This window comes from Ambystoma mexicanum, chromosome 8 (assembly GCF_040938575.1).
Source record: "Ambystoma mexicanum isolate Mex_15411 chromosome 8, UKY_AmexF1_1, whole genome shotgun sequence".
NCBI classification, from domain to species: Eukaryota; Metazoa; Chordata; class Amphibia; order Caudata; family Ambystomatidae; genus Ambystoma; species Ambystoma mexicanum.
In genome coordinates, this window is record NC_090929.1 from 1,057,663,284 (window position 1) to 1,057,691,275 (window position 27,992).

The 27,992-nt window shown below is 45.3% G+C and overlaps 1 protein-coding gene across 1 annotated transcript in view; it reads left to right on the top strand.

Moving 5' to 3' along the window:
* The first annotated feature begins 755 nt into the window (after window positions 1-755).
* The window catches only part of LOC138473094 (heparan-alpha-glucosaminide N-acetyltransferase-like), a 1,171,537-nt gene continuing 1,144,300 nt past the window's right edge, over window positions 756-27,992 (top strand). Inside the window, exons 1-3 of the mRNA XM_069611600.1 lie at window positions 756-947; window positions 17,745-17,863; window positions 20,340-20,416. Of these exons, the coding sequence (XP_069467701.1) occupies window positions 756-947; window positions 17,745-17,863; window positions 20,340-20,416 (388 nt within the window). The remainder of the gene's footprint in view (window positions 948-17,744; window positions 17,864-20,339; window positions 20,417-27,992) is intronic.

The following is a 27,992-nucleotide window of genomic DNA, read 5'->3' on the forward strand; positions in this document are numbered from 1 at the left end:
ATACATAGGGCAGAAGCACAGATCCCCCCTCCAGTCTTTACACTGGTGGCAGCAGTGGGATGCTAATGGTTTTAAGACTCAATGTGTAACCTTGCCACATAAAAAATATCCACACTTTGTTGGTTTGAGGTTTTAGTTGTGTATACTAGGATAACTACATTACAAACAATGGAATCTATTGCAAATGGCAAATTGACCCGGGTGAGCTTAGAGGCTATCCAGAATCCAGAGTGCTTGTGAAGACAGGCATTTAGACTTTGATGATAAGTCTAGGGCATAGCTTATGGCTTCCCTTGTGGCCTACCAGACTGATTGTGATGCTCTTGATGAAGGGGGGGATGAAACCACTGCAGACCCTACCCCTGGGGTTATTACTGAATCAATTTCTGGGATTGTCACCTCTCCTGCCGCCGCCATTTTTAAACCCTGCACTGCTCCTCAGGGGGAGGCCCTAAAGATTGAACTTTTAAAATTAGAGCTACAAAGGGAACAGTTAGCCTTTCAATACAAACATTTGGAAACAGAAGTAGAGTTGAAGATAGAGGAGCTGGCACAGCAAGTAGCACTCAAGGATAGAGACACTGAACATCAAAGACTCCAGCTAGAGAAAGCTAAGGTGGAGACTTCAGCTAGACCAGTTGGGGGTGTCAGGTCTCATGCCACTAAATCTATGAAAGATTTGGTGAATGTGTATGTGGAGAGTTCAGATATTCTACAATAGTTGGAAGCATTTGAGATGGCTTGCGAAATAAATGATGTTGACCGAGAGGTTAAGCAGAGTACCTCACAATGGTTATGACTGCATTCTGAAGTTGAGTGTGGGTAAAAGGGGCCAGTATGAGTGCTTGAAAGCTGCTTTTATTGCCAAGTTTGGCAAGATACCTACCCAATACCTTAAAGGGTTTGGGGAATATAAGAAAAGAGAGAATGTGTCTTGGGTTGACTGGGTGAGTGCTGCACATATGAACATGATGGGGTGGATTGATGATACAATGTGAAAACCTTTGGTGAATTGTCCCACCTTTAATTTTTTAAGCATTTTTCTGAAGCGTGTTCACCAGAGCTGCGTCAGTACGTTGCTGACCAGAACATTTTGATCCCTTTAAGATGGCCAGGCTGGCTGACAAGTGGGTCTCCCACCAGGTGTTCTCTAAGGAACCTAGTAGGAAGGACAAGTACAAAGAAAAAGGGACCACTCAGAAAGCTGAAGAGTCCCATAGGCATTCACAGTCAAGTAAACCTAATCCTCCCTCTCCTAAAACCCATACATTTAGTGGGGATACGTCTCATGGGGGTGGGAGCAAGAGTAGCGGTTCTCCTACTGTAAAGCAGGCTCCTAGTGTACCCAATACAGTACCTCACATTCCTGGCACTTGTTGGGACTGTGGGTTTCTGGACCACAAGAAGGGTGACCCCAATTGTAAAGGTAAGGCACTTGGAGTCCAAGCTGTCAGCCTGACCTTCCCTTGCTTCATGCCTGAAGTGGAGGCCACTGTCCTCCCCTACTTTACAGGAATCACCTTGGTGCTCCTGCAGATATTTCCCTAGTGTCCCTTGGAGCCTGGGACCAGTATGCAGAAGTACTGGCTACTATACCACAGAATACCTGCAGATTTTTGAGAAGTGTCCTCCAGAATGGCCAGCCTTCCACTGCTTTGAGAGACACTGGGGTAAGTATGACAGCGGTGGACACGACCCTGCCAGAGGACTATGTAAATGCCCATCTGAGAACTACCTGGTTAGTTGGTGGGCCTCCCAAATGATCTCCTGTAGCGCTAGTCAGCATCACGATTGCGGACAAGACAGCAAAGCTTCCCGTCACTGATGAAGTGAAGATCTGAAGTCCAGCCCATGGTCGAGGATTGCCGAAGCTTTCCCGAGGTACGTGCTGCGACTGCAGCACCGACAGGCCAGAGTATCGACGAAGCATCTCCGGACACCCAACGCCAGCTGCTGGGCCTACCTCCATCAATGAGTCTTGTTTGCGGCACTGAACACTTTGCATCGAGGTGAACCGCACACCTCATCTTGAAAAGACTTCCACAAACAATTGTCGAAGAGCACTGTGAAGGTCGAAGCTGTTGTCTCGACGTCAATGTTCCCTTTTCATTGAGGAATCTCGACGCCCTGTTGCTCCTGCTTTAAAGGGAGTCCACCTTAGAGGGATCCGTCGAACCATCTAAGAAACTCTTCTATCTCAGGTACATTGGGCTAGTTGAATGTTTTAATCAGGAAACAAGACTGGTTAAACATTTATGGACTGGGCTTTATAATACCTTTTTACAGTGTGCCCAGGTGAGGGGGATCTTCACTCAGAATTGTGTATTAGTACCTAAAGCAGCATTCTGCCATTGTTTAACCTAACCTGCCTTCCTTCCTTATGATTTATGCTGTTACACCATGCTGCCTGATTTATATGTCAGCAGTTGATGCATTTTAAAGGAATCTAAAGCTAAGTGCGGTACACCTAGACATTGTATACATTTGCCATATTAGATTAGCAGAGTACAAAGTGTGATATTAATTGTGTATATTTCTCTGAACCTTATTTTTATATAAAGAACCGTGTTAGCACATAACATAGTGTGCGGACATTCCTTTGTGGGGGCTTGGGGACTCACTGTACTTAAGAACCTGCCTGCATCACCTCCTGAGAGCTTAAGCCGTGGTTACTCGTCCATTGCTTCCACAATAGACAACCTTGGATGGGGTGCTCTGGGCCTCTGCTCTGCCATACAGAAGGCAGAAGTACAGATACCCTCTCCAGTCTGCACACTGTATTGGTGAACTTTTCCTTGTGCAATGTGTGTTGGACTATGCTTAGGGATTCTACATGTTCCAAGTTTTGTACTCATTCGTTCTAACATCCTAATTTGCTGTATTGCACATGCTGTCTCCCAATACATATTGCTACACACGGTCTGTTTTAAGCTCTTTCGAGAAGCGCCTGCCTTTATATGGCAGCCTCTGTCAGATTGTCAAAAGCTATCAATATTTTTGCTAATCCGAGTTGTCAATGATCTTTTGCCGCAAGGCTTGTCTTTAGCTGCTTAGGACCGGGACACATTTCGCAAGGGGACACTGGATCTGATGCTTTATTAAAATAATTACCTGAAATGTGACCTCTCTGTCCTGATTGGTTGTATATATTTTGCTCCTCTGCTGGCTTTATTTATCAATCTCGCCCAACTTGTTCTTTTTCCTCCCCTTCTTCGATGACCCGAGAGCCGTGAGTGTGGAAGTGGCTGTTTGTGAGGCTGTGGCAGGGCCATTCCCATGTTTTCTTTTTTTTGCTGGAGTGTCAGAGTCAGCATTTCTCCATACACTCTGCTAGATTATGCAATTATGGGTATTATTGCTGGGCACAGGACCCACAAAGGGCTGGGTTCTGTTCTTGAAATCCTCCAATCAGGACTTCCCAGCTTAATTGACTCATCTGTGAAGATCGACATTTTGGAAGGTCATTTTGGGTGGCACCACAACCACGGTAAACCTTTGTTTCTGAATTCTTAAGCATTGTACATAACAGTCTGTATTGTTACTTTTCTTTACTGCAACAGTTGGCACTCCACACAACATCAGGACCACAGAACAAACATTCCAGGGTAAACTTAATTTTATAGGAGGTAACAAAGATCATTGTCCAGCCAGATGAATGGACTTTTATACGTCGCTATTTTTCATACAACTAATGGCCCTAGCATGTTATTCATAGTGAAGTAAAGATGTTCAAAGAGAACTAGAATCTGTGAGAGTAACATAGAGCAATGTAGTCATGCAACACTCCAGGCTTCTCAGACTTCCCTGGGCTCATTCAGGGAAGGGAACCTCCTTTTTCCAGTTCTAGGTGTCTGGGCGCTCTGGTGAGAGACTTGACATCTAGAAAAGGTAAAATTGCCAGGTGTGCCAGACCAGTTTTGGTCGAGAGGCACATCTTCTGTGCAGACATATCATTGGTACACCACACGGCAGGTGTTGTCATCGCAGAATGCAGGAAGCTCTCACAGTGATGGTGCCTGCCAGCCTTCTGGAACCAGGCGACTCTGGAGAGCTCCAGGACACAGACCGATGCTTGAAACCTCAGGTTGGTGTCCTCAGCAATAGCGGTGATGATAGCAGTTCACCCGCCTTCCCCTTTTCTGCTGACAAAAGGAGCCTTGCCATATTGGAATGATGGTGGTAATGATGAGACCTCCCATTAGCAACCCAAATTTCATTGGATTAATCTGTCTTCCCTGACTTTGATTATTTGGATATCAATTCTTGTGAATAAAAGTGATACAAACTATGTTACGGTAATGTTTTGGATTTTGCTAAACTTTTGCATGAAGAGTATTTGAATATGTAGAATAATGCAGTGTCATTTTGCCACTTGGAATTCCCCACCACTGTAGAGTGCTCACTGTGGTTCTTCTGAAATGTGTGTCACCCGCCACCACCATTTGTTTATGTTTGTTTATTGGTTTATATTGCGCCGGACCCCGCAGGTATCAGGGTGCACCGTAAATCTCTGCTGCTCCCTCAAAGCAAAATTATATGAGCTTCACTCTTGCACAATGATGGCACGTGTCTGCCCCGCTACGTAAAGAGAAGGACACTGATTGGCGTTCTTTCCCCCCACCCTCTACATCTCTACTGCTCCCTCCCAGCAAAAATAGATAAGTGTGACTCTCAAAATCTGACCTCAGGGCTTCCAATATACTCTCACTCCTCCTCCAGGTGTAACCCGATAGCAAGTGTCTCATCCAATGCTTTGAAGAGATTGACACTGAAAGACGTCTCACTTGCCATCTCTTCAAACCTCTGCTGCTTCCTCCCAGCAAAGTCAGGACATTGTGATTCTCCCAAAAGCTGCACTTTGGGATTACTGGCTATTACACTTTTCCTGCCATTTGTCACCTGATTGCACGAAAACAGTCCACTTACTTCGAGAGGCAGAAATTGACGGTGTGTCACGCACAGCCTATCTGAACTGCTCCTGCTCCTCCCAATAAAAATCAGCCACATGTGACTCCCACAAGGTAACCTCAAGCATTCTTAGCTTCTTCCTTTCATCCTCCCAGGTGTCACCCAATGACATGTGTCTTGCCCACCTGCCTTAAGAAATGGACATTCACTGCTTTGTCACTCTCCACCTCCCCCAATCGCTGCTGATCCCTCCTAGCTAAATCATGTGGCAGTGACTCCCTTCATAAGCTGCCCTCAAGGATTCCTGGTCACTCCATCTCCTCCCAGGTGTCATCTGATGTTGAAAAACAATTCCACAAACTTTAAGAAATGGACACTCAGTGCTGTGTCACATGCCACCTCCCCGAATCTATGCTGCTCCCTCCAAGCAAAATAAGCCCTCTGTGCCTCGCCATCAAGATGCTCTCAGGTATGTTTGGCTCCTCCCACTGCTCCTCCCTGGTACCACTCTATGGCATGTGTCTCATCCACTCACTTCAAGACATATACACTGAGTGGTGTGTCACTCTCCACCTCTATGAATCTCTTCTGCTTCCTCCCACCAAAATCAGGAGAGATGACTGTCCCCACAACTGCACCAGGGATTCCTTTCTAACCTGGCTCCCCCTCTCATGTGTCACCTGATGATACATGTCTCACGCACTCACTTTAAAAGATGTGCACTGCCTGCATGTCATTCACCAACCTCCTTGAATCTCTGCTACTGTCTCCTATCAAAATCCTATAAGACATTCTCACAAATTGCCCTCACCGATTCATTGCTCCTCCTGCTCCTCCTCCTACGTGCCACCTGGAGGCTCATATATATTCCACTTGCTTCAAGAGGTGGACACTGACTGCTGTGCCACTCACCAACTGCCCAAATCTCTGCTACTCGCTCCCAGAAAAATCGTGTGAGTGAGCCTCTCTCACAAGCTGTCCTGAGGGATTCTTCACTCTTCCCCAACCTCCTGCTAGGTTTCAACCTATGGCACTTGTCTCATCCACTTAGTTCAAGTGAAGTACACTGATTGGTCTCCCCAAATCTCTGCTGCTCCTTTCCAGCAAAATCAGGGGTATCAGTGATACAGGGGTGAATATCTAAACCATCAATCAGCCCCACACCTCCAATACACCGGAAGGGATCCAAAAAGATTGGAATAACAAGCAAATTATAAACCTCCTTGTCCAATTTTGTTAACATGGACAAAATGGACAAATTGGACAAAATGGTAGGCTTATCTCCGAAAGGACATGGAAAGGACATGGATCGTTGGTCAGATGCAACAAAACGAAAATAAAATGATTAGCCAATGATAAAAGGGACTGTCCAGTCAAGGTTGTATAAAAACATCTACTTTATTATTATTCAACAGACAGTTCTAGTACACACCGAAAAACAACCCACCCTGTAAAGAAATGCAGAGGAACAGGTTTCAAGCAAGAAAAGGGGTGCATGTAACGCTCACCTGATTCTCGCAGAGGCGCCGGTCTTGACTGGGCGACTACCGTATCTTCAAAGGTGATGTGTAGCACCCGGTTGGCTCTTTGGGCTGGACCTCTGTGCACTGTATGCCTGACGTGTAGAGTAAGATGTCTTAGGTAAGTGAATGCCGAGCTCTCCATCTGCCTCGGGGCAGGGTGCTGTAACCAGTTTCTTCACTGGATAGGTAGCGCAGGCCTCTTGACTTCAGAGGACTGCTGGCCGTCGTTTACTGCACGAACGGTAAGTTTCGAGTCATTCAAATGTCTTTAAAGTCTTTAGTAATGATGTCTCTTGTTTTGCAGGGTTCCGGCGATGGCGGATGACGGGCTGAAGTGAGTTGAAGATGGAGCCCGTGTGATGAATAGAAGCGCCTGGAAGCACGTAAGTAAGCGCTTGTTGCCTGCTTCACGATGCGCTCTAACTGTCTTTTTATTTTGCAGGTACGAGTTCGGAGCGGCTGCAGGGTGCCGGAATACCCACTGGGTTAGATGTGGAAAGGAGTGATGGCACGTGAGTATTAAAGTTCCCCAATGTCTTTAAACGCACCTTGTTTTGTCTTTCAGATGCGGGATGCAGCGCCGAAAGGCCTCCGGAGCGTGCGAAGAGTTGGTAAGCTTTTGTCTTTCAGATGCCGGAATGCAGTGTGAAGACCTCCGGAGCGCACGAAGAGTAGGTAAGCCTTTGCCTTTCAGATGCCGGAATGCTAACCTGTTCTTTCTTGTCTTTATAGGTGTTGCTGAAGACTGGATTCAGGATGGTAAGCCTTTTTCATTAGGCCCAGGACTGGATGCAGAAGACACGATGAGCGTTCTGCTGCAGAGGGTGCAGAATAACGCAAAGCAAGATTCATCCACCGGGTGTGGTTTAAATAGCCTCCTGTAGTGCTTAGGTGTCTCCTTCCACAGCCACGCCTAGGTAAGAAAAGAGTTCCTGGTAAGAAAAGAGTTCCTGCTTTCCAGAAGAGTTCCAGTGTTCTGAATCTAGGGAGTGGCTCCAGCCCCACCCAACAGGAAAAGTAGTTCCAAACAGAAGGGGATCAGAGGCTCAACTGGCAGGCAAGTAAGCAGCATGGTCTGCTGCAGGTAAGTCCACCCAAGCATTATGAGCCCGGCGCTTCCAGCGCTGGGACTGGGCATATTTATGAGCCTGGTGCCACTGGCGCCAGGACTGGGTCCAAAAGGTCCCAATTGGGACTGGTTGGCTCTCGGAACCTGGGTTATGGATCTGCTTCCAAGGGAGTTGGGAAAACCCTGACCTTTTGGAAGCAGAGATCATGACAGTGCACTCTGGATACTGACAGGAGAGTGGACAGTAAAAGTTCAAGGATACTTGGTTTCAACACAAAGGGAGTAATTGGTCACAAAATGTCACCAGAGCCCTTTGGAGAAGGACCAGTGGGACATAACCACAGGTGGTCGGTCAAAAAACCGAAAACAAAATATCGAATCACAAAAATATCGAATCCAAAATCTCGAAGAAAAAAAAATCTCGAATTATTTATTTATTTATTTATATGTATTTGTGGGTTCAGGTAAGTATAAAAAAAGGGTAAAATAAAAAAAAATAAAAAAAAAGAGGGGTTGGGGGGGAACCCCCCCATTTCGAAATAAAAACGTATTAAAAAAAAAATTCGAGATTTTTGTTTTCGATATTTTGGATTCGAGATTTTTGTTTTCGATATTTTGTAATTCGGTTTTTTCACTATAAACCATAACCACAATGTACCTTGTGGTTGTAGAAGTTCTTGGTGCACAACAGCGTTGAGTCGGTTATAGGGTGCTTTGCAGTCCTGTGACAGAGTTAAAGACTTGAGACAGCTGTGGGTATCAGGCGGCAGGCAGTTTGGCAAGCAAAGCTGGACGGACGGCTGCAGGCTGGCCTACATGGGAGCTCAGGGTCATGAATCGTTTTCTCAGTGCTGGTTGGCAGGTCTGAAGCACTGGTTGAGGCGCCTCGGATGACGTTAGCAACTGCGGCGTTTACAGTCAGCAGTGCAGTTGGTTGCAGCTCAAGGGGCTCGACTGGCTCGAAAATGTCCTTTAAGGCAGATATTGGTTGATGCTTGTCGATGCACTCCTGCTAACTTCTTCACTGGTCTTGTGTCGCCTTTTAAGGCGGATGGCCCAAAGCTGAGGACAGTGTTGCAGGCAACAGCCTTGTCCTTGGTTTGGCTCAGAGTCTCTCTGGCACTTCCTACCTAGGAAGTTTGCTTGTAGACCTCAGCCAGGTACCGGTTCTAGACCTGCTGGATGGTCCTCTGGATTCAGTATCTCCCTCTGTTCCCTGGTAGATGTTTAGGGTAGGTATCTTGCTTCCCTCTTTGGAAATCCTGGCATTCCTTCACTGGCGGAAGCTGTAAGGCAGACTGTACGTTCAGGCAGCGTCCAAATGAGCTCTTCTTGTTACTCCTTGCAACGTCTCCAGATGATCTGCCCAAAAGAAGAGCTCGACCCTCTTTTAAAGCCAAATGGGCCACAGTGATTGTTGAAGGCTGAGACTATCTTAATGAACCAATCCTGCGCTCCCACCAACATTCTCCTGTATGCATGAGGTCATAACCACAGTGTTTTTCAACAGAAAAGGTAAACGGGTGAAAACATGTAATACTAAGTTCCACCCATGTGTTGTGGATCAAAGGGTCCCTCTGGTTAATTGAGCTCTCTGTTATTCCTGATGAAAGCGGCAGGTCTCCCTTGTAGCTGTGGCGAGACCAGACTTTTGGTCGCCACCAAACCACATACTCGTACTTTCTGAATGGGTTTCCCATGTGGGGATGACTACTGTAAACAGCTGTCCAAGACATGACAGGTCACTGCTCTTGATACTGAGAGGCGGGAGCTGGCATCAGGTTGACACAGTGCATATCAAAGGTTGGTGGGGTTTTCCTGTCCTTTGTTAGTCCTGCGACCAGGCCTCCAGTGGGCCTGTTTGAATTAACTCTGCTAAGTATGCAAGGCTGCGACCAGCAGCTAACAAAGGAAAGGGCAGATCCATGGAGGCTTTGTTAGTTAATTAGGCTGGCCATGGCAGGAGGAAGGTTTTTCCGCCCCCCTTCTGAGATTCATTGATGTATTTTTGCCTGTCATATTCCAACTGTGGGCTGTGTCCACCCAGAATAGACGGGTCTGTGTGTATGTTTTGTGGTGAGCATAGGAAAATGTGTGTGGATTAGCCCCACACATTTTCCGGAGGTTGATCTGCCATCATTCCATTTTATTTACAATTTCAAAAAAGCTCAGGTGAGCGCACACCCACCGCGTGGATGTTCACATTCCCCAGAGGCACTTTTCAGGCTTCTGTGACAGAGTTCAAGATGCGAGTCAGCTGCGGGTATCAGTCGGCAAGATGGTTCGGCGAGCAAATCTGGACGAACGGCTGCAGGCTGACCTACATGGCGGCTTGGGGTCAGGAATCATTGTTTCCGTGCTACTCGATGGTTCTGAAGCACTGGTTGAGACATCTCAAATGTCTTTAAGTGACTGCATGTTGACAACGTTGCAGTCGGTTGAAGCTCGAGTAATTCCTCTGGCTTGAAAATGTCCTTTAAGGCAGACAGCGGTAGACGCTTGTCGAATCATTTCTCTCCGCTTCTTCTATGGGCTCATGTCGTCCTCTAAGGCAGATGGTCCACAGCTGTGGAGTGTGTTGCAGGCAGCTGCTTTGTCCTTGGTTGTAGGCTCAGAGACCTTCTGGCACTCCCTATCCAGGGACATTGCTGCATAGCCAAGCAGGGTATGCTGTGTGCGAACTTCGTACCGGTTCTTGAGCAGCTGGAGGGTCCTCTGAGTTCTCCCTCTGTTCCCTTGGGGACATTAGGGGCCTTCCTTTACTGGCAGAAGATGTGGGGCAGACTGTACCTTCATAGAGGGTCCAAGGATGAGTTCTTCTTTCTTACTTCTTACTTCTTACGTCTTTCTTACTTCTTGTGAAGTCTTCAGATGATCTGCCAAAATGAGTGGCTTATCCCTCTTTTAATGCCAAGTGGGCCACAGTGATTGGTGTAGGCTTAGCCTATCTTAATGAACCAATCCTGGGGTCCCTACCATAAGTCTCCTGTATGCCGGAGGTCATGACCAGAGTGCTTTGCAACAGGAAAGGTAAAAGGGTGAAAACTTGTGATACTAAGCCCCACCCATCTTCCTGTCTGTTGTTGATCAAAGAGTCTCTCTGGTTGATGCATCTCTCTGTTGTTCCTGATGAAATTGGCAGGTCTCCAGTGAAGCTGCAGTGAGATCAGATGATCTGGCTCCTGCCAACCACATTATCGTTCCTTATGAATGGGGTCCCTCTACCAGAGTGGCCTACTGTAAACACACATTCCCACTGTAATTGATACTGAGGGCGGGAGCTGGCTGTAGGTTGACACAGTTACATATGAAAGGTTGTTAGGTTTCCTGCCTCCTTTGTCTACCTCTGCAATTGTACCTTCTAATTGGTATGTTAATCGCTACCACCAGCTGCAGGGCCTACCAAAAGAGCAGGACGGATCCATGGAGCCTTTCTTAGTTAATCAGGCTGGCCATGGCAGGGGGAAACATGGTCCTTCACCTTTCTGGAGATGACATAGTGCACTCTTGGCTGTCTCATTCCAACTAAATAGGACAGGGCAGACTGTGCCTGTAGGCTGTGTTCACCCAGAGTACACAGGGCTATGCGTTTGTCGTGGTGTGAGCATAGGAACGTTAGTTTGGATTTGCCTCACACATTTTCCTGAGGTTGGTCTACCATCATTCCATTTAATAAAAAAATTCAAAAAGCAGAGGCGAGCGCACGCCCATCACCTGGATGATCTAATTCCTCACAATAACTCTCCCAGCAGTGGCTCTCTAGGATTCCTGGTTCCACCCATTCTTCCTTCTAGGTGTAACCCGATGGCAAGTGCCTCATTCATTACCTTCAAGGGATGGACAATGACTGGTGTATCACCCGCTGCCACCCAGACCTCTTTTTCTCCTCCCCATCAAAATCCGGCAAGTGTGACTCTCCAAAAGAAGTCCTCAGGGATTTCCAATTCACCCTGCCCCTCCTCCAAGGTCCCTCTTGTTGGCACACATCTCATCCACTTGCTTCGAGGGACAGAAACTGATGGGTGTGTCACCCACAGCCTCTTTGATCCACTGCTGCTCCCTCCCATCAAAGTTAGTGGAGTGTGACTCTCCCACAAGCTGTCCTGAAAGATTTCCAGCTCCTCCCACTCCTTCTCCCAGGTGTCACACATGTGTCTCATCCATCACTTCAAGACACAGACACTGACTGTTGTTTTACTCTCCACCTCCTATAATTACTGCTCATGGCTTTCAGCAAATCCAGATGAAAATTACTCTACTGCAAGCTGTCTTGAGGGATTCCTGGGTCCTCCTGGTGGCAATTCTAGTCCACTCTCTTCAAGAAACATACATTGGCTAGAGTGTAACCCACCACCTCCCTGAATCACTAATACTCGCTCCCACCAAAATCAGACAAGCTTCCCTTTCCCACAAGCTGCCATCTGGGATTCTCCACTCTTCCTTCTCCTCTTCCCAGGTGTCATTTTATGGCATGGGTCTCGTCCACGCTCTGCAAGAAACAGATAATGACGGGTGTGTCACTCTCTGCCTCCCTGAATGTTTGCCTCTCCCTCCCAGGAAAATCAGGAGTTTGCCTCTGTCCTAAATTACCATTAGGGATTCCTGTTTCTTGCTCTCTGGTGTCACCCTACGGCAGGTGTCTCATCTATTCACTTCAAGAGATAGACACTGACAGAGATTCCTCACGGCATCCTCAAGACTTTTCTGCTCTTGTAGCAAAATCAAGTGAGTGTGACTCTCCGGCAAGGAGTCCTTAGTGATTTATGGCTCCTCCTGTTCCTTCTCTCAGTTGACAACCATTTGCACGTGTGTTGTCACCTTTCTTCAAGAGACAGACACTGACTGGTGTGTAACCCACTATCGCCTTGAATATCTGCCACTCTGTCCTCAGATGAGTGTGCTTCTCCCACAAGCTGCCCTCAGGGATTTCCAGCCCATGCTGCTCCTACTATAAGGTGTCAACCTAAGGCATGTGTCTTGCCCTCCATTTCAAGAAATAGACACAGATTGGCTTGTCTCCCACTGTCTCCCCAAATTTCCGCTGCTCCCTCACAGAAAAATCAGGTGAGCACAACTCTCCCACTAGTTGCCCTCACAGACTCCTGGCTCCACCCACTCCTTCGTCCAGGGTTCACCTGATGGCCACTACCTTCAAGAGAGGGACACTGGCTACTGTGTCAACCGTCACATCTCCAAACTGCTGTTGCTCCTTCCCAGAAAAATGAAACAAGCTTGATTCACCCACAAGTGGCCCTCGGGGATTCCCTCTTCCTCCTGCTCCTCATGAAGGCATGTGTTCCGTCCACTCCTAGGAACAGACTCTGATTGGTGTGTCATCCGCAGCATCTCTGACCTGCTGCTGCTAGAAATATCAGGTGAGAGTGATGCTCCCTCTAATATTCCTGGTTCCTCCCAAACCCCTTCTCAGGTAGTACATGCCTCTTCTACTCGCTTTAAGAGGCAATGACGGATATGTCAACCCCCATCTCTCCAAATCTCTTCTGCTTCCTCCCAGCAAAACTAGACCATTGTACTTCTCCCACAAGCAGCCATCAGGGATTTCTGGGTCCTCCCATCTATCCTCCCAGGCTCACCCAATGGCATTTGTTTTTCCACTAACTGCAAGAGGCTGACAATGACTGGTGAGTCGCCCACTCCCTCAGCAGTGGGTGGCTCTGCTGCTCCCTCCCAGGAAATCCAGGTGAGTGTTCCTCTCCTGCAAGCTACCTTCAAAGATTCCAATCCTCCCAGCTCTTCTTTCAAGGGAGCTCATTTTAATTTCCCCAGAGCATAAATGGAGGTGCTAAAGACAGACATGACGCCTCCATTCAAGATCTAGGGGATTTTCATTGTTTTTGAATGCAGAAGGTGGGGCTTAGCAGGAATTACGATTCCACCTGCCGTTTGCCCTCTGTCGTAAAAAAACAACCTGGTTTCATGCCAGCACGAGATTTTCACTTACTGTTTTGTCATCGCCCCCTCCATGATTTTCTGTTGCTCCCTCCGAGCAAAATGAAGCCAAAAAAACTCTCCCTCAAGCAACCCTCAGAGAATCCAGGCTTCCACTACTTCTCTCTTTGAGTGTCTTAAAGAGATGAACAAAGACTGGTGTGTCCCCACTATTCCACACATTTCCGCTCTTCCCTACAGCAAATCAGGTGACCATGACTCTCCCACAACCTGCCATGAGGTATTCTCAGCTCCTCCCACCTCTGCTCTCATGTGTTACACTCTTGTGCACTCACTTAGTGAGACAGACACTGACTGGTTTGTGACCTGCCGCCTCCCTGAAACTCTGCAGCTCCCGTACTGCAAAACCAGACAAGAGTGACTCTCCCACAAGCCCCCTCAGGGATTCACTTTTCCTCCACTCCTCTGCCAAGGTGTCACATGATGGTATATGTCTCATCCACTCGCTTTAATAGATGGACACTGACTAGCCTGTCACCTGCTGCTCCCTACCCTAGATCTCTGATTTTCCCCAGGGTTGCTTGCAGATCCCTTGCTGCCAAACTACCCACCTTACCTCTGTCCCCTTAGCTCCCCACTCCTTTGTAATGACCGCTTGCGATCTGCTTCCCTCATTGTGTACTTCGCCTTATGACTTGTAAACCACTCAATAAATACCCTAATACCTAATACTACTACTACTATTACTACTACTACTAATAATAATAATACATGCATAAAAGCCTGCCAATAATGTTCTTGTTACAGGCTAGTGGCGACATAACTGCTGACCTGTAATAAGAAAATGACATCGCTCCTGCTCTGTAATCTGTTATTACGCTTCAGTTGTGACATCACAATGCTTTCTGCTTGAGCCAGCACCTAGCAGATTTCCAGCTGTCACCTTAGTACTAAATTGAAGCACTGAAAAAGTTTTCAAATTCCTTTCTGGTAAAAGAACTTTCTGACACTTTTCAGCAATTATTTTTTTTTTTGTTTTATTTATTTGTTATGGTTTATATAAACCTTACAAAATATTTAAAAGAACACACATTCTCAGACGTATTTACACAGCTTTGACATAAAATAAGTACCAACCACATAAGAAGGAATGCAGAATCAAGTACAAATGGCAAGTATAAATAAAAAAAAAACAAAAAAAAGAGAAAAAGAAACAGCAGAAAACGGAAGTCACCAAATAGGATTAACATTCTCTCCCATTAAATACAATCGATACCCTTTGAAAGAGATCACAAACATTTCTCAAGAACTTTGCAACCCTAATGTTTAAATTGCCTTTGCTTCAATGGAGCATTCTATACCAGATGAAATTCCTATCCACATTAGCAGTATTCAATACATATTGACTGAAGTATAACAGTCTTTTGGCCTTGAGTGCTGGACACGCCAGCAAGATATGTTGTAGACTCTCAATCGTCCCCTCTACACAGCAGAATCTACACCAATTCCAAGACCCTTTCACAGTCGATCTAATGGGATTGACCTGGTTTGTAGCAATGACATTAAATCTAAAACGCATAAAATCATTTTTTATCCGTTACTGGGATATTTGGCTAAATACTGTTCCATGACTGGCATCCATTTATTCAGTGCACATACTTGATGATAGAGTTTAGAGTCCAGGATTTTATTTTTTGTATGTAACCAGTCAAACCCCATCACACTTTCCTTCACCCGTGTGGGTTTATTCTTAAGAGAGGTTACTGACATACCTAAAGATTTCAAGGTCTTTGTAGTTTCGGCATTCAGCTCTTGTATAAAAAGGTTACCAATGTCCTGACCCACACAACAGTAGAGTGTATTCATTTCACTAGACATGCATTTCCTCCACAGCTTTAGTCTTTTACAGGTTACATAAGCCAATAAAGAGTTTAGACCAAGTTCATACAGAATTAACTCAAAAGGGATTGATTTAGGTAAAAAGTAGAAAACAGATTTCCAAATGTAACTCTCCGTGGACAGCCAGTCCCCCTCATATTTTAGAGACTGTAATTCCGCCCCATAAATTAATCTAGGGATGACCTTTTTCGTGTAGAATTCTCTCAGAGGACTCATTGTGAATCTGCCATATCTGGACTCGATTACTCTCATTTGACGGATTGCAATATCCGCCTTGAATCTAAGTTGAGTTCTGAATACTGATCTTAAGTTGGACCCTGATATAACAAAAACTAAATATTTAAACACAGGCTGGGCTCTAAGGCGGGAATTACTACATGACCAGGTAAGCGAGTCCAGTTTATTATTTCTGTTGCCCAAACAAACTATCACAGTTTTAGCCGAGTTAATCTTCAGCAACAGAGAAGAAATAAATTCTTCAAAGGCTTTAAGCAATCTTTGAAGACCGATCTTTGTGTTATCGATAAGGAGGAAGTCATCAGCATAAGCTAGCCATGCTAAACGGATGTTCTGTATTTTGGGAGCTACAAGGCCTTTATTAGACAGGGCGGTATTCGCACCACTCAAGTAAAGGTTGAATATTGTGGGTGCCAACCTACAGCCCTGACGGAGACCGTTGTGTACAGTCAGTGCATCAGAGAGAGTACCCTCAGCATCCAATCGTACCCTTATTTCTGTGTCTGAGTATATAGCCCTGACTATATCAAACAGAATTGGAGGCATATTTAATGTTCTCAGTCTCTGCCAGAGAGTCGTCCTGTCCACCAAATCAAATGCAGAGCTTAAGTCCATGGACGCAACATAGACAGGTAAAGCACCCTTCTTCAATGCTGCAGCTCGCAGCCAGCTCTTAATTAATTTATAAGGTTTATAAGGATCTGTTCATGGTGGTGTGCTTATTTTATGCACTGCTAGAGTTCAACACATGAAAGCAAGAATCTGCATGTTATTGCTGATTTTAAAGCACAACATGGAAACGTTTTAGATGGATTTTATTTAACTGCTTACATAATTTATCTGTAACACATTAGAAGTTGCTTATTTGTTGTTTTCTTTAAGCAAACAATTTCTACATTGATTATGTGTATCAGCAACTGGAAGATCTCTCGAATTACATTAAGCAAGAGGCCATATATTAAAGGGGGTAACAGTTTATAGCTATGCATTATAAGGAATAAAATATCCCCTTCCATAGGTCAGAGTCACCACTGAGTTCCATGACTGTATAAACGAACTTTCAGTCACAGAAATCCTCGGTGGCTTGCAATATTTTTAAAATGTTTGGTAGGGGCTACATTATCTCATATAGTAATAATAATAATAATAATAATAATAATAATAATAATAATAATAATAATAATAATAATAATATCTTCTTGTATCACTACAGTCGAACATCCCCGTTATCACTTGTCACACTAGGGGACTTTAACCTTCCCAAATCCTACACATCCACCGAACTTGAACCTAACTAACATCTGACCACTAAATCTTCTCCCTCCACGACTAGCTTACCCACTCTGGTAGAAATTCTCTTGAGCTTCTCTTCCATTTTACTGCAAACTCCTCCTCTGACCTCTACATTGACCTTTCTCCCTTTGATCACCCCATTGTTTACTTTAATGTCTGAGTCCCTCCACCCTCTACTCCTCCTCCCATCTCTTCAATCACCAAAAGGAAATTCAAGCCAGACTCTAGTGTGGACTTCTCTCCTATATTCATTCATCTTATGTTGACCCTGATTTTGCAGACTTTCACTGTTCACTTATGACTCCCTTTGACCAACACTATCCTGGATGCACATTCACACCTTCCCATCCCCTTCCCTGGAGCACATTTGTGAATCTCAACCTCAAAACAAACATGCACACTGAAGTAAGATCCCGGTGCAAATCCTGGACCCCTCACACTCCTCCAAGCACATTCCCCTGCTGCTCTCTACTCTGCATTGGACTCTGACAAATACTCACACCTCACAAACCTAATCTCCTCCCTTCGCAATCACACTCGCAAATCTATCCGCCAAGCTTGGCTCCCTTCTCCCAAGCCAATAGTCATGGCCTCCTCCACCTTTGCTAATTACTTTCCTCACTACTTTTCCTTTACAATTTCTGAAATGTATTGGCACTCTCACATCCCTCAGCTCTCTCCCATCCACTCACTCCTTCTGTCCACCACTGCTCCCCTTTTCCCATTCTCTCTGCTACTTCGTCCTCTATCTCGCCTCTGGAAAAAGCACCCATCCTTCACAGCACCACCCCATTTTGCACTCTTATTGATGTGCTTGCTCCTCAAACTGTCAAAGACTTAGTGCCAATCTCCTGCCCTCATCCCTTCCACTTAACCTCTCTCTCTCACACACTCTCTCTCTGCAGGACTCTTCTCTGCTGCCTTCGAATCTTGAACTGTCCTACTCTTTTGAAGAAACTCTCTACACACCCAAATGCCCCAATGAACTTTTGCCTGGTTGTCCTCCTGTCCCATTATTCACAGAGTAGGTCAAGCTATGGCCGAAGACCATCTTTTTTGTTATCAGGGGGCCTGCCTCATGAGGGACTAGTCAATCAAAACAAAATACAAGTGAGTACAGGCTACCCCACCCTTTAACGCAATTAGGTAGTAAAGGTAGGGAACAGCAGAGTGACAGAAGTAATTACTCTGTCATTACAAAACAAGTAATAGTCTCGATCTGTTAAAACAAAAATGTATTCATAGTTTGACAAAAACACCAATTTTAAAAACAACACATGAATAAAAATTTAACAGCATTTCTAATAAGTTGAAGTCATTTAAACACAATTTAAACATAATGGGACAAGGGACACAATGATGTGGTGAGGTTAGTAGTTGGAGTGACTTGGTGTGTTGTACTTAAAGTGTGCTGATAAAACAGTACAACACACCAAGTCACATACTGGCTGCACCAATGTGGAGCCTGTTTTTCCCAGATTCAAAAGGTGGCTCAAATCCTGGCTCTTTGCTCAGGACCTGTAAGTCACAGGTCTTGGTCAACCACTCATCCTTATATGTTAACAACAGGAACACGCACACACTGTTTCTATTACCCAGCTTGTGCTATGACTTTTTCTGGTCCATATAAAGGGACAGCATCACAGCCTTTCAAATTTGTCAGTTTATACTTACCCAGCTGCCCCTATATTGGCAGGCCTACCACAAAGCAAGATATTTCTTAAATTCAGGGCGTTAAACGTGTGCTTTGCCAGCACACGTTACAGGCTGCCTTTGCTGATACCCTTAGGCTGTTGCCTTAATTCAGGACAATAATTGTGCACCTTCCCGCTATCTGGCATTCTTGATGATGATACCAAGAGTCTCAATAAAGTATATCAATTGATACAGGCGTGGATGGTGAAAAGTGGACTGGCATTGAATAATGAAAAATCAGACCTGACGTTGGTAGGTACACTGAATAAAATTCTAAAGCTTGGAGCAGAATATCAGCAGTTCCAGGTTGTGGACCGTTTCATTATGACAAAATAGAAAGTCAAAACTTTGGCAATATACCTAGATCAAAACCAACTTCACCATATATTTCCAAAGCAAACTGTGAGACTGTGGCCAGGGCCATTATTGGAGCTAAAATAGATTATTGTAGAAGTTTGCTGCTAGAGATCTCCAAAAATGATTGTGCAAGACTGCAAGTAATACAAAATATTGCAGTTAGGGTTGTAGCTTGCCTTAAAAGAGATATCACATTTCTGATGCAAGAAGAGAATTACACCGGCTCCCTATTGAGGCCAGGATTGAATATCGGCTCCCTATGACCACTTATAAAAGCAGAGTGATGATGAGTTCAGTATACCTCTCTGAGGCCCTTGAGAGCAAGCCACTCATATGTACTCTCAGTTCTAATAACCTGAATTTGTTGAAGGGGCTGAAATGCAAACTCAGACAGGTGAATAAAGGTGTTTTCTTTGCAGCAGCACCTCAAGCTTGGAATTCTATACCCCCTGATCTGAGATCAATGGAATCAGCAGATGTGTTTAGAAAAAAACTAAAAACCCTGCTCTTTAGAGAAACCCCCTCAGATCCCCTAATATCTGTTTCATGCGTCTGTAAGGCCCCCACACTGGAAGGCTGTTGATCTGTTTAGTTTGTTTTGAAGTCTGTCTTGCGTTCATGTTTGCCAGAGACATGAGGCTGTGTGGAGTGATTAGCTCTCTATATTCAGAGTAGGCCCCTGTTCCCTGACTGAAAAGTGTACCCCCCTTACAGGTGGGCAGTGTGTACAAGAGGCCCTTTATACAGGACACCTTGCCCGTGAAGCAGAGCGTTAGCGTCTGCTTTGCTGGCAACGAGGTGGAGGACCTCCAGGGAAGTGTCATGTGCTCTCCCAATTTCCTAGATTGTCATGGATGCATGATGTTGAAGGGTAAGTATAGAGCATGGTATTCCTAATATATTGCTTGCTACTGTGCTTGCACTGCTGGTACTTTGCCTGCTGCTTAATTCACATTACATATTAAGGTTGTGGATCACAGATGCCACTTAAGCGATACCTTGTGGTGCAAAATGAATTCATATGCATAGTGGTGCATGGCAAATGCATATAAACGCACATCCACTTTACTAATGTTTCATTAATGCCTCCTTGTTGTATGTTTGTGGCCCTGCAATTTGCATTAAGGGGCCCATTCTCTATGTTCTCTTTGTGTCTTAGTTGCAATAGGTTGCCTCTGCCGTCAACTTAATGGAAAGACCCCCAGATGCCCACGGCTTTTCAAAAGAGTGTTTTTGGTGCCCGACATTTGTTTTTGAAGTTTAGGGCTATTTTCTGTTAAGTGCATGATAATATTGCTTGAATGCTGGTCACCACTGGCAATAATACACACTTTATTAATGTCTTTTCTTCTTGGTATGAAATCTTTGGGGCATTTGAGGCTGCGGTTGACACATGAGAGCCAAAACCTATTGACTGTGACAATGCTTGTTTTAATTTCGCCTTCCAGGTTCGCCCTGACAGTCATGATTTTCGTCAACTACGGCGGCGGTGGCTACTGGTTCTTCGAGCATGCGCCCTGGAATGGTAGAGTACTGCTTCCATCGAAGCCTTTTAAGCAAATCAGCAATCTAATTATTGATCTAGAAAAGAAAAGGAATTAATATGGAGAACCATATCCTCTGCAGACTGGAGTATTTAACAATGAACCCTACTTAAACTTCATAAAAGCCTCCTCGGCAGATCAGCAGAAAAATATTGATTCTGAAATAAGCACGTGAATACTAATTGTATTTTCCGAGTCCACCGGTGGAAGGTTGTTTTCTCAAGCATGTTGTTTTATTTTGGGCTTTATCGCAGGATGCCGGGGGGAGTCGAGTCCTAATGTCCCGGAGAGGTCTGAAGTCCAGTCTTGCTGACCTCTTCCTTTCGGTCCCACTATTTACTTTGAAGAGTTGATGGATGCTTTTAACATCAGATCTTCGGTACAGAGTTTGGCCTTAGCTCTGGCTGCTCTCCATCCTCTCCAAATGCCTTCCCTTAAATATTCATTTAGGGCCTCATTACAACCCTGGCGTTGGACCATGGTGCGGTTAGCACCATGGTCCATGCCGGATTCCGCCATGGTGGATGGCGGGATTACCGCCCCATTACAAGGTTGGTGGGGCGGTAATTCCCCATTCACCATGGCCCCTTCCCCATTCCCATTTTTGGCCCATAGGGCACAATGGGAATGGGTAAGCCGCTAATTACGGCACCGTAAATTACGGTGCCGTAATTAGCACCAAGGTCACTTAGCGGGTTGGACTTTAACGCCTGCAAAAAGCAGGCGTTAAAGTGTGAATCTGGCATTAAGGCTTTAACGGCGCCGCAGCCTTTTACAGCGCCGTTAACCCCTTAACGCCAGGGTTGTAATGAGGCCCTTAGGGTGCACCCTTACTCTACCCGGTCAGTCTATTGATGGGTATAGAGAGAAGTTGAGAGAATCTGACCCAACCAAGAAAATTAAGATCCCGCTTGGTTGATATTGGTAACTGGATGACGAAAATCTGGCTGAAGTTAAATTATGAAAAAGCAGAGAGCTTGTTGGACGGCACCCAGGCTGAGAGTAACTTATGGAATGCAGACTTCTGGCCTGATTCATTGGGCCCTCGACCAAAGGCCTTTGTATCAGCTAAGAGTCTGGGCACTAAACTTCAGTCGTCAGGTTCTAGAGAGGCACAGCTTGCCTCGATATGCAGTGCAGGTTTTTACAAACTCAAAGTTCTAAGAAAAGTGCTGTCTTTCATTCCTTTACATCTCTGTTCTCGAGACGTCACAATCTCCATTATGGCTTCACACGATTACCGTAATGGGATTTATCCAGGACAGCCAGAGTTCTTACTGCATTGTCTTGAGATACTACAGAATTCTGCAGCCCGTCTTGCACTTAACGCTCCTAGACTTTCTCATACTCTGCCTTTGCTCTGTCAGGTACACTGGCTTCCCGTTAAGCAACATGTTGAGTTTAAGATTTTATGCATCACCCACCGAGATGTTCAACATGTGGGCCCTCCTTTTTTTGAACAGAAACTCTGTCGATTTTTTCCATGAAGAGCTCTTCGCTCACGATCTCAGATTCTGTTCACTGTTCCTAGATGCCGTAGGGCTTGCGAGGGTGGGCTTTCCTTTCCTGTTCTGGCTTCATAGCTATGGAACGATTTGCCTTCTCACCTTCGTGAGTGGGTCTGACCATCTTTCTTTACGTAAAGCTTTAAAGATATTTCTTTTTATTTTGGCTTTGTTATGAGGACTCTTTTCTTCTCTGAATGGTGGTCTTGTGCGTAGCAGGGCCCAGATGCCTCAGGGCCTTGGTCTTGCGCTTTATCAATGGTCATACAATACAATACAATACTTCTGCTCGCCCTTCTCCTGTCTTTGCTCTTTCTTTACATCCTGTACTATTACCCTTCTCTGATTCTGCCTTTCCTCCTCCTTCTAACATTTTCTCCTTTTCTCGCCACATTATTTCGGCTGCCCGCATCAGTCGCTTTCACTTATTTAATATTCGTAAGATTCGTCATCTTCTGTCCTTGTCTGCTACTAAAATTCTCAAGTCTGTTTTCATCCTCTTTTCTACTGTTCTTCCCTGCTGTTTGGTCTTCCTGCTTATCAGCACTCCCCATCCTGCTCTGTGTCTTGGCTTTCTTTTTAACTCCTTATGTATTGTTTTTAAATAAATCTCTCTGCGGTCTTTCTCCACCCTATCTCTTACATTTCTTTTAATTCCCCTCGCGCTTTCTTTGCTCCCAGTCCCTGTTTCTTCTGCCCGTGCCTAAGCCTCCCTCTGATGCTTCCCATTTTAGATCATTTGCTCTCTTTGTTCCGAAGTGTTGGCAATCCCTTCCTTTTCTGATTCGCTCTTCTTCCATCCAGCCTGTCTTTGGCTCAAAACTTTTCTTCTGACTCATCGCTCTTAATTCTACTTTGCAATTTTATTGTCATTTTGTATCTTTACTCATGAATTTGTATCGCCTTATTCTTTTGTTCAGCACTTAGGAATAAGCGCTACATGAATAAATACAAATACAAAAATACAAATGTTAAATTGACATGGCTGGTCATAACTTAGTAACAAAATAAAAAATGTTTGTCTTAAGTGCTGCTGTACATTTTTAAACCCTAATACTGAAAAAAAAAATCTTAAGTGCGATTTGCATTGCCAATTAGCATCTATTTCTACGTGCTCCACCAAACATTTTTTTTTTTATTGTCTTTATTGGTTTTCTTGGAACTAATTGAGAACATGGTGCACCATAATTTCATACATGGAATGATCAACTTTCCCATTTTGATTCCTCTCCCCTTTTCCCTCTCGCCTCACCATTTCTTTCCTTCTCCTTCTAACATTCTCTCCTCCTGCCACAGACGTTCCACTCTTTTAATAAAAATAAGGTGACCTTGAACTTAGGAAACATATTTATATATATATATATATATTTTTAAAAAAAAATTTTTTTTTTAGAGCGTGCAGAATCCATGGGCATCGAGGCGCTGGTTTTGAACAGGTGGGAAAGCAGGGGAAACAAGGGGGAAAGAGGTGATGGAGGGGCAGGACGAGGAAAGTCAGTTACAGGTATATCAGAACAGGTAAGGAATCAAGCAAAAATTTTACAAACTCTTTGTGCCATTGGAATAACATGGTTTTCAAATGTTTTCTGAAAGGCCAGTGTGAGTATAGGTGGGGAGGTAGGTTGTTCCAAAGTTGTGCGGCGATGGTTGGGATGCTGGAGCCCCCAGCTTGAGTCTAAAGCACTGGCTTGTGAGTCTGCGTCTGTAGTTTAGTCTGGTAGGCCTGGGCGATGTGCTCTTGGAGATCCTCTGTGAGAGGTAGGATGGTGCAGAGGTAGACAGACAACAATGAGTGAGGGCGAGGACTTTGGAGTTAATCCGTTCTCTTATGGGAAGCCAGTGAGTGGCTTTCCTGTGGGTGGAGACATAGCACCATCTGGAGAGGCTCATTGCAGCTCGGAGGGCCTAATTGTGCATGGTTTGCAGCTTGTTTAGGTTGAGCTCCGATGAGACAGCGAGTAGGGAGTTGCAATAATCCAAGTTAGAGCCGATTACTGCTCTAGCTATGATCAGGCGGTCTTGCGAGCAGATGAAGTTTTTGGATGCGTTCAAGAGTTTTGTGGTGTAAGCAGCTGAGGTGGCAATTCCATTGACCTGGCAGGTCATGCAAAGATGGATTTGGCCAAAAAGACTGAGATTAAATGACCGAATGGGAGATTTGGACAAATTCTGGCCGTTTGAAAATACTGAATGGCCAGAAAGTTTGACCAAATCCCCCATTTGGTGGCAGGGGCTGCAGGGGTGTCCCCCGCACCCTTGCTCACCATATTGTGAGTGGGGGTTGCGGAGGTGTCCCCGGCAGCCGGTCCCAGAAAAAAAAGGGAAAGGACCCTGCGCCACCGGTACCCGATCGCGGAAGTGAAATGGAACATCCGTCTCAGGGACACAGCCAGTCATCAGCAAGGTAAGTTGTAGGATAGGGTGTGGGTCTGGGTGGGGGTAGGGACAGGGGACCAAGTCGGAAATATTCAGGGGAGAAAAGACTGAAGGTTATTTCGGAAAAATAATCGTTGTTCTTTTCTCCCTTGAACATTTCCATCTTGGGCATCAACCCCGATCCGCAAAGATTCGAGTCAAGATAGACACCTAGCGTTTTGACGGGCAAGAAAACAGTGATGGTGCAGGCATCAATAGAGAAAGCGTGGTAGGCTGGGTCAAGTGTGGCTAAGCGAGAGTGGGGGGAAACAATCAGGATCTCTGTTTTATCAACATTAAGACAGAGGTGGTGAGTGGCCATCCAGGCTTGAATGGTGTCATAGATACTGTTGATATGGTTAGAGTCTTGCTCATAGTTACCTGAGAGGGGGATGAGTATCTGGGTATTGTCGGCATAGTTAGTGTATGATATACCGAGAAAATCAAGGTGGTCAAAGAGTTGTTTTGTGTATATGTTGAACAAAGTTCAGGATACCCGGGATACACAGATGCCTTGTGGGACTCTGCAAGGAACTTGCTTTGGGTGGGCAGCTCCACTGTCTGCATAGACCCAGGCGGTTCTCTCAGCCAGGAAAGAAGTGATCCATTTGGTGGACGAGAAGAAAATGTTTGCAGCTGTGGTGACATGGTGGCAAAGAATTTGGTGGTTGAACAAATCAAAAGCTGCCGAAAGATCTAGCAGTAAGAGTAGGGCAAGGTTCTCAGCGTCACGAATGTCGTCCAACTGATTTCTGAAGTCATGGAGGGCAGATTCAGTGCTGTATCCTGGACGGAAGTCTATGCTATGTTTCAGAACAAGAGCCTTTCTCGATCCCCCCAGCTGAGACCAGGCCTCTAAATCATATGGGCTTCGATCACAAGTCTGCAATATATATCAGATTGTGATCAAGCCTGCAAGCCCAGAGTCTCAGAGAAGAGTGCAATTAATGTAAGCAATGAAAGTCCTAAACTGTGGCTCTTTCACAGAAGCTGTGTATCTCCTACAAAGATGGAGGGCCCCACCCAGAGTTTAGCGGTTAAATAGTGATAGCAAGTAGAAAAACCAGGCATTGAGACTACATTGTCAATTCCTTTGTAGAATGTGCCCTGGTTCAGCAACACCTCAGTTCGTGGTTTTAAAGCAATATTCACAAAAAGAAAGGCAGTGCATAGTCTGCCCAGAAGGAGGTAAAGGTCTGTTCGGGACATTAGAAGTTCTTAGTCCAAAAAGATGTGTGTATCAGTTCCTCAATCATGAGTAGGAATGTGAGGAACAAGTTTGGCTTCTAGGGGCTATGGAGCACCAGATTCTCCAATGTTGGTGGATCACGCTTTAGGTAACAGCCAGCTTGAGAAGCAACCTACTTAGGCAACACCAGGAGACATCAGGATCCTTAACAACACAAGAGGACCGAGCATGGTAGGCCTGTGCACAAAGAACACTTTTCAAGATCACCACTCTTGAAAGGTCTCCTAATAGATGCCACTTCAAGGGATGGACATTAAGACAACACTTCTGGTGCAATGTAGTCAACATATGGCTTCAAATGTAGGAAGGTTGTCACAGGCATGGCAGTGTTTGCCAGTGAAAAGTACTGGATTCCTATTCACATAGAGTATTCAGCCATGCCTCCACATCAAGATGCTGGTGACCCAGCACTGAAAGAAGGATTAGCAAAGGCTCATTTTAACAAGGGATCCAACAGCCTCCACCTCTTCTTATTTCAAGAGTTATATCTTTATAGGTGGAAAGTGAATATATCCCAGACAAGCCAGACAGCCAAACACTCCCTTTCACAGGAAATTTCGAATTTTACCATGGGACTTTCAGGTAAGTAATGACTACACAATTGTGACCTATCCTCCATTCACACAGTCCAGAAATTGACCAAATGATAGATGTCATACTGCAGCCTGAGCTGCCTGACAGTTACCTGTCTGAAGATATCAGTAAGACTATCTTTGCTAGGTCTGGGTTGCGTTACTTACATTTGCTTACACACGCCCTTCATTATCTTCATTTCAGTAATACACACACAATAAGATCTGACTAGGTGTAGACAAACTCTGTCCAGCAATTCAGATTTCAATTCAGAACTGACCTAAAGTGACATCTTTTGTATTTGGTTAGTGGGAGGAATGTACAACTTCATACGTTCATACTAAATTCAAAATCAAAATTATAAATCTCCTTGTCCAATTTTGGTAACGTGGACGGAATGGCAGGCTTATCTCCCCAAGGTCGTAGATCATTGGTTAGTTGCAACCCAGCGAAAATACAATTATTACCCAATGATAAAAGGGACCATCCAGTCAAGGTTGTATACACATTTCTAGTTTATTATTTTTACAACTGACAGTTTTAGCACACTACAAAATACAACCCACACTGTAAAGGAACACAGAGGATGGACAAAAAAGTAAACATGGACAGGATGGACAAAGGTCCACCCCAGTCCTATTAGAAGTCAGCTCCCCAAAAGAAAGAAAGGAAATCCCAAAACTCTAGTTCAGACGTGCAATCAGAATATAAATGCACAGGCACCCCTAACACTGGGACACCTGCATTCTCACCACCAAAAGGTTGTTTCGTGTGTAAGGAGCTGGGCCATAGGAAAGGGGATCTTGCTTGCAAAGGCTTACCCAACCATGTCATAGTGAATGTTGGACTCATGGGAGAGGCCATCATTAGTGTGGGCCTCTTAGAGGAGGACTTCCGACTAGGCCAGGGAGTGGCCGTATGTGCATTGGTTACACTGAGTGGGAACCGTACCAGGTCTTCAGAAGAGATCCCAGTTCCCAATAATATTCAACTCTATCTAGAACATGTATGTATCAATGGGCACAAAACTACTGTGGTTCGAGACACTGCAACTAGTGTCACTGTTGTCACCAGGCAATGGGTACAGCCAGGCCAATATATTGATTGGCCTGATTGTGGCATAAGTGGGTTTGATGGGAAGAGTAAGTGCCCCTTGGCAATCATAGAGTTCAGCTGGCGAGGTGAAACAAACCAGCGCTGTGTAGCGGTGAAAGACTCCATCCCTGTGCCATGTTTGTTGAGTAATGATCTTCCTGATCCCGAGATAGTCGCAGCGGCTACCTGATCGAGGGCCAAAGAGATTGCCAGATTGAAAACTCTCATAGCGTTAGTGCTTGGAATGCTTACAGAGGGCTTGTTGGAAGGACAGGCATGGCCGGTAGCTCCTAGTTTCACAGATTACTTAGTCGCCTACTGCTGAGGGAGAGGGGCTAGCCGCCACTGAGGTCCCTACTTTGGTAGCAGGGGACTCAGTGACTTCGGAGTTGATTGGCAGAGCACAGGAACCTGAGGTGGAGGATGAGGTGGGTGCAGATCTGAAGGGCCTGCCCAAGCTGGATGAGTTTGCATCAGCAGGGGGACCAGGTCAGACTGACTTCTTCACAGCCCAGAAAGAGTGTCCAAATCTGGTGGGTCAGTGGAAGCAGGTGGAGGAGCAGGCTAAAGGTGAGGCCCCTGGCTGGTTCAAAGTGTACTGGGAGGATGGCCAAAAGATTATGAGGGCAAGGGCACCAGGAGGTTGGTGATCCCCCAATGCCACAGAATGTTCCTTTTGGATTTGGCTCACCAAATTCCTTCAGCGGGTCCCTTGGGAGC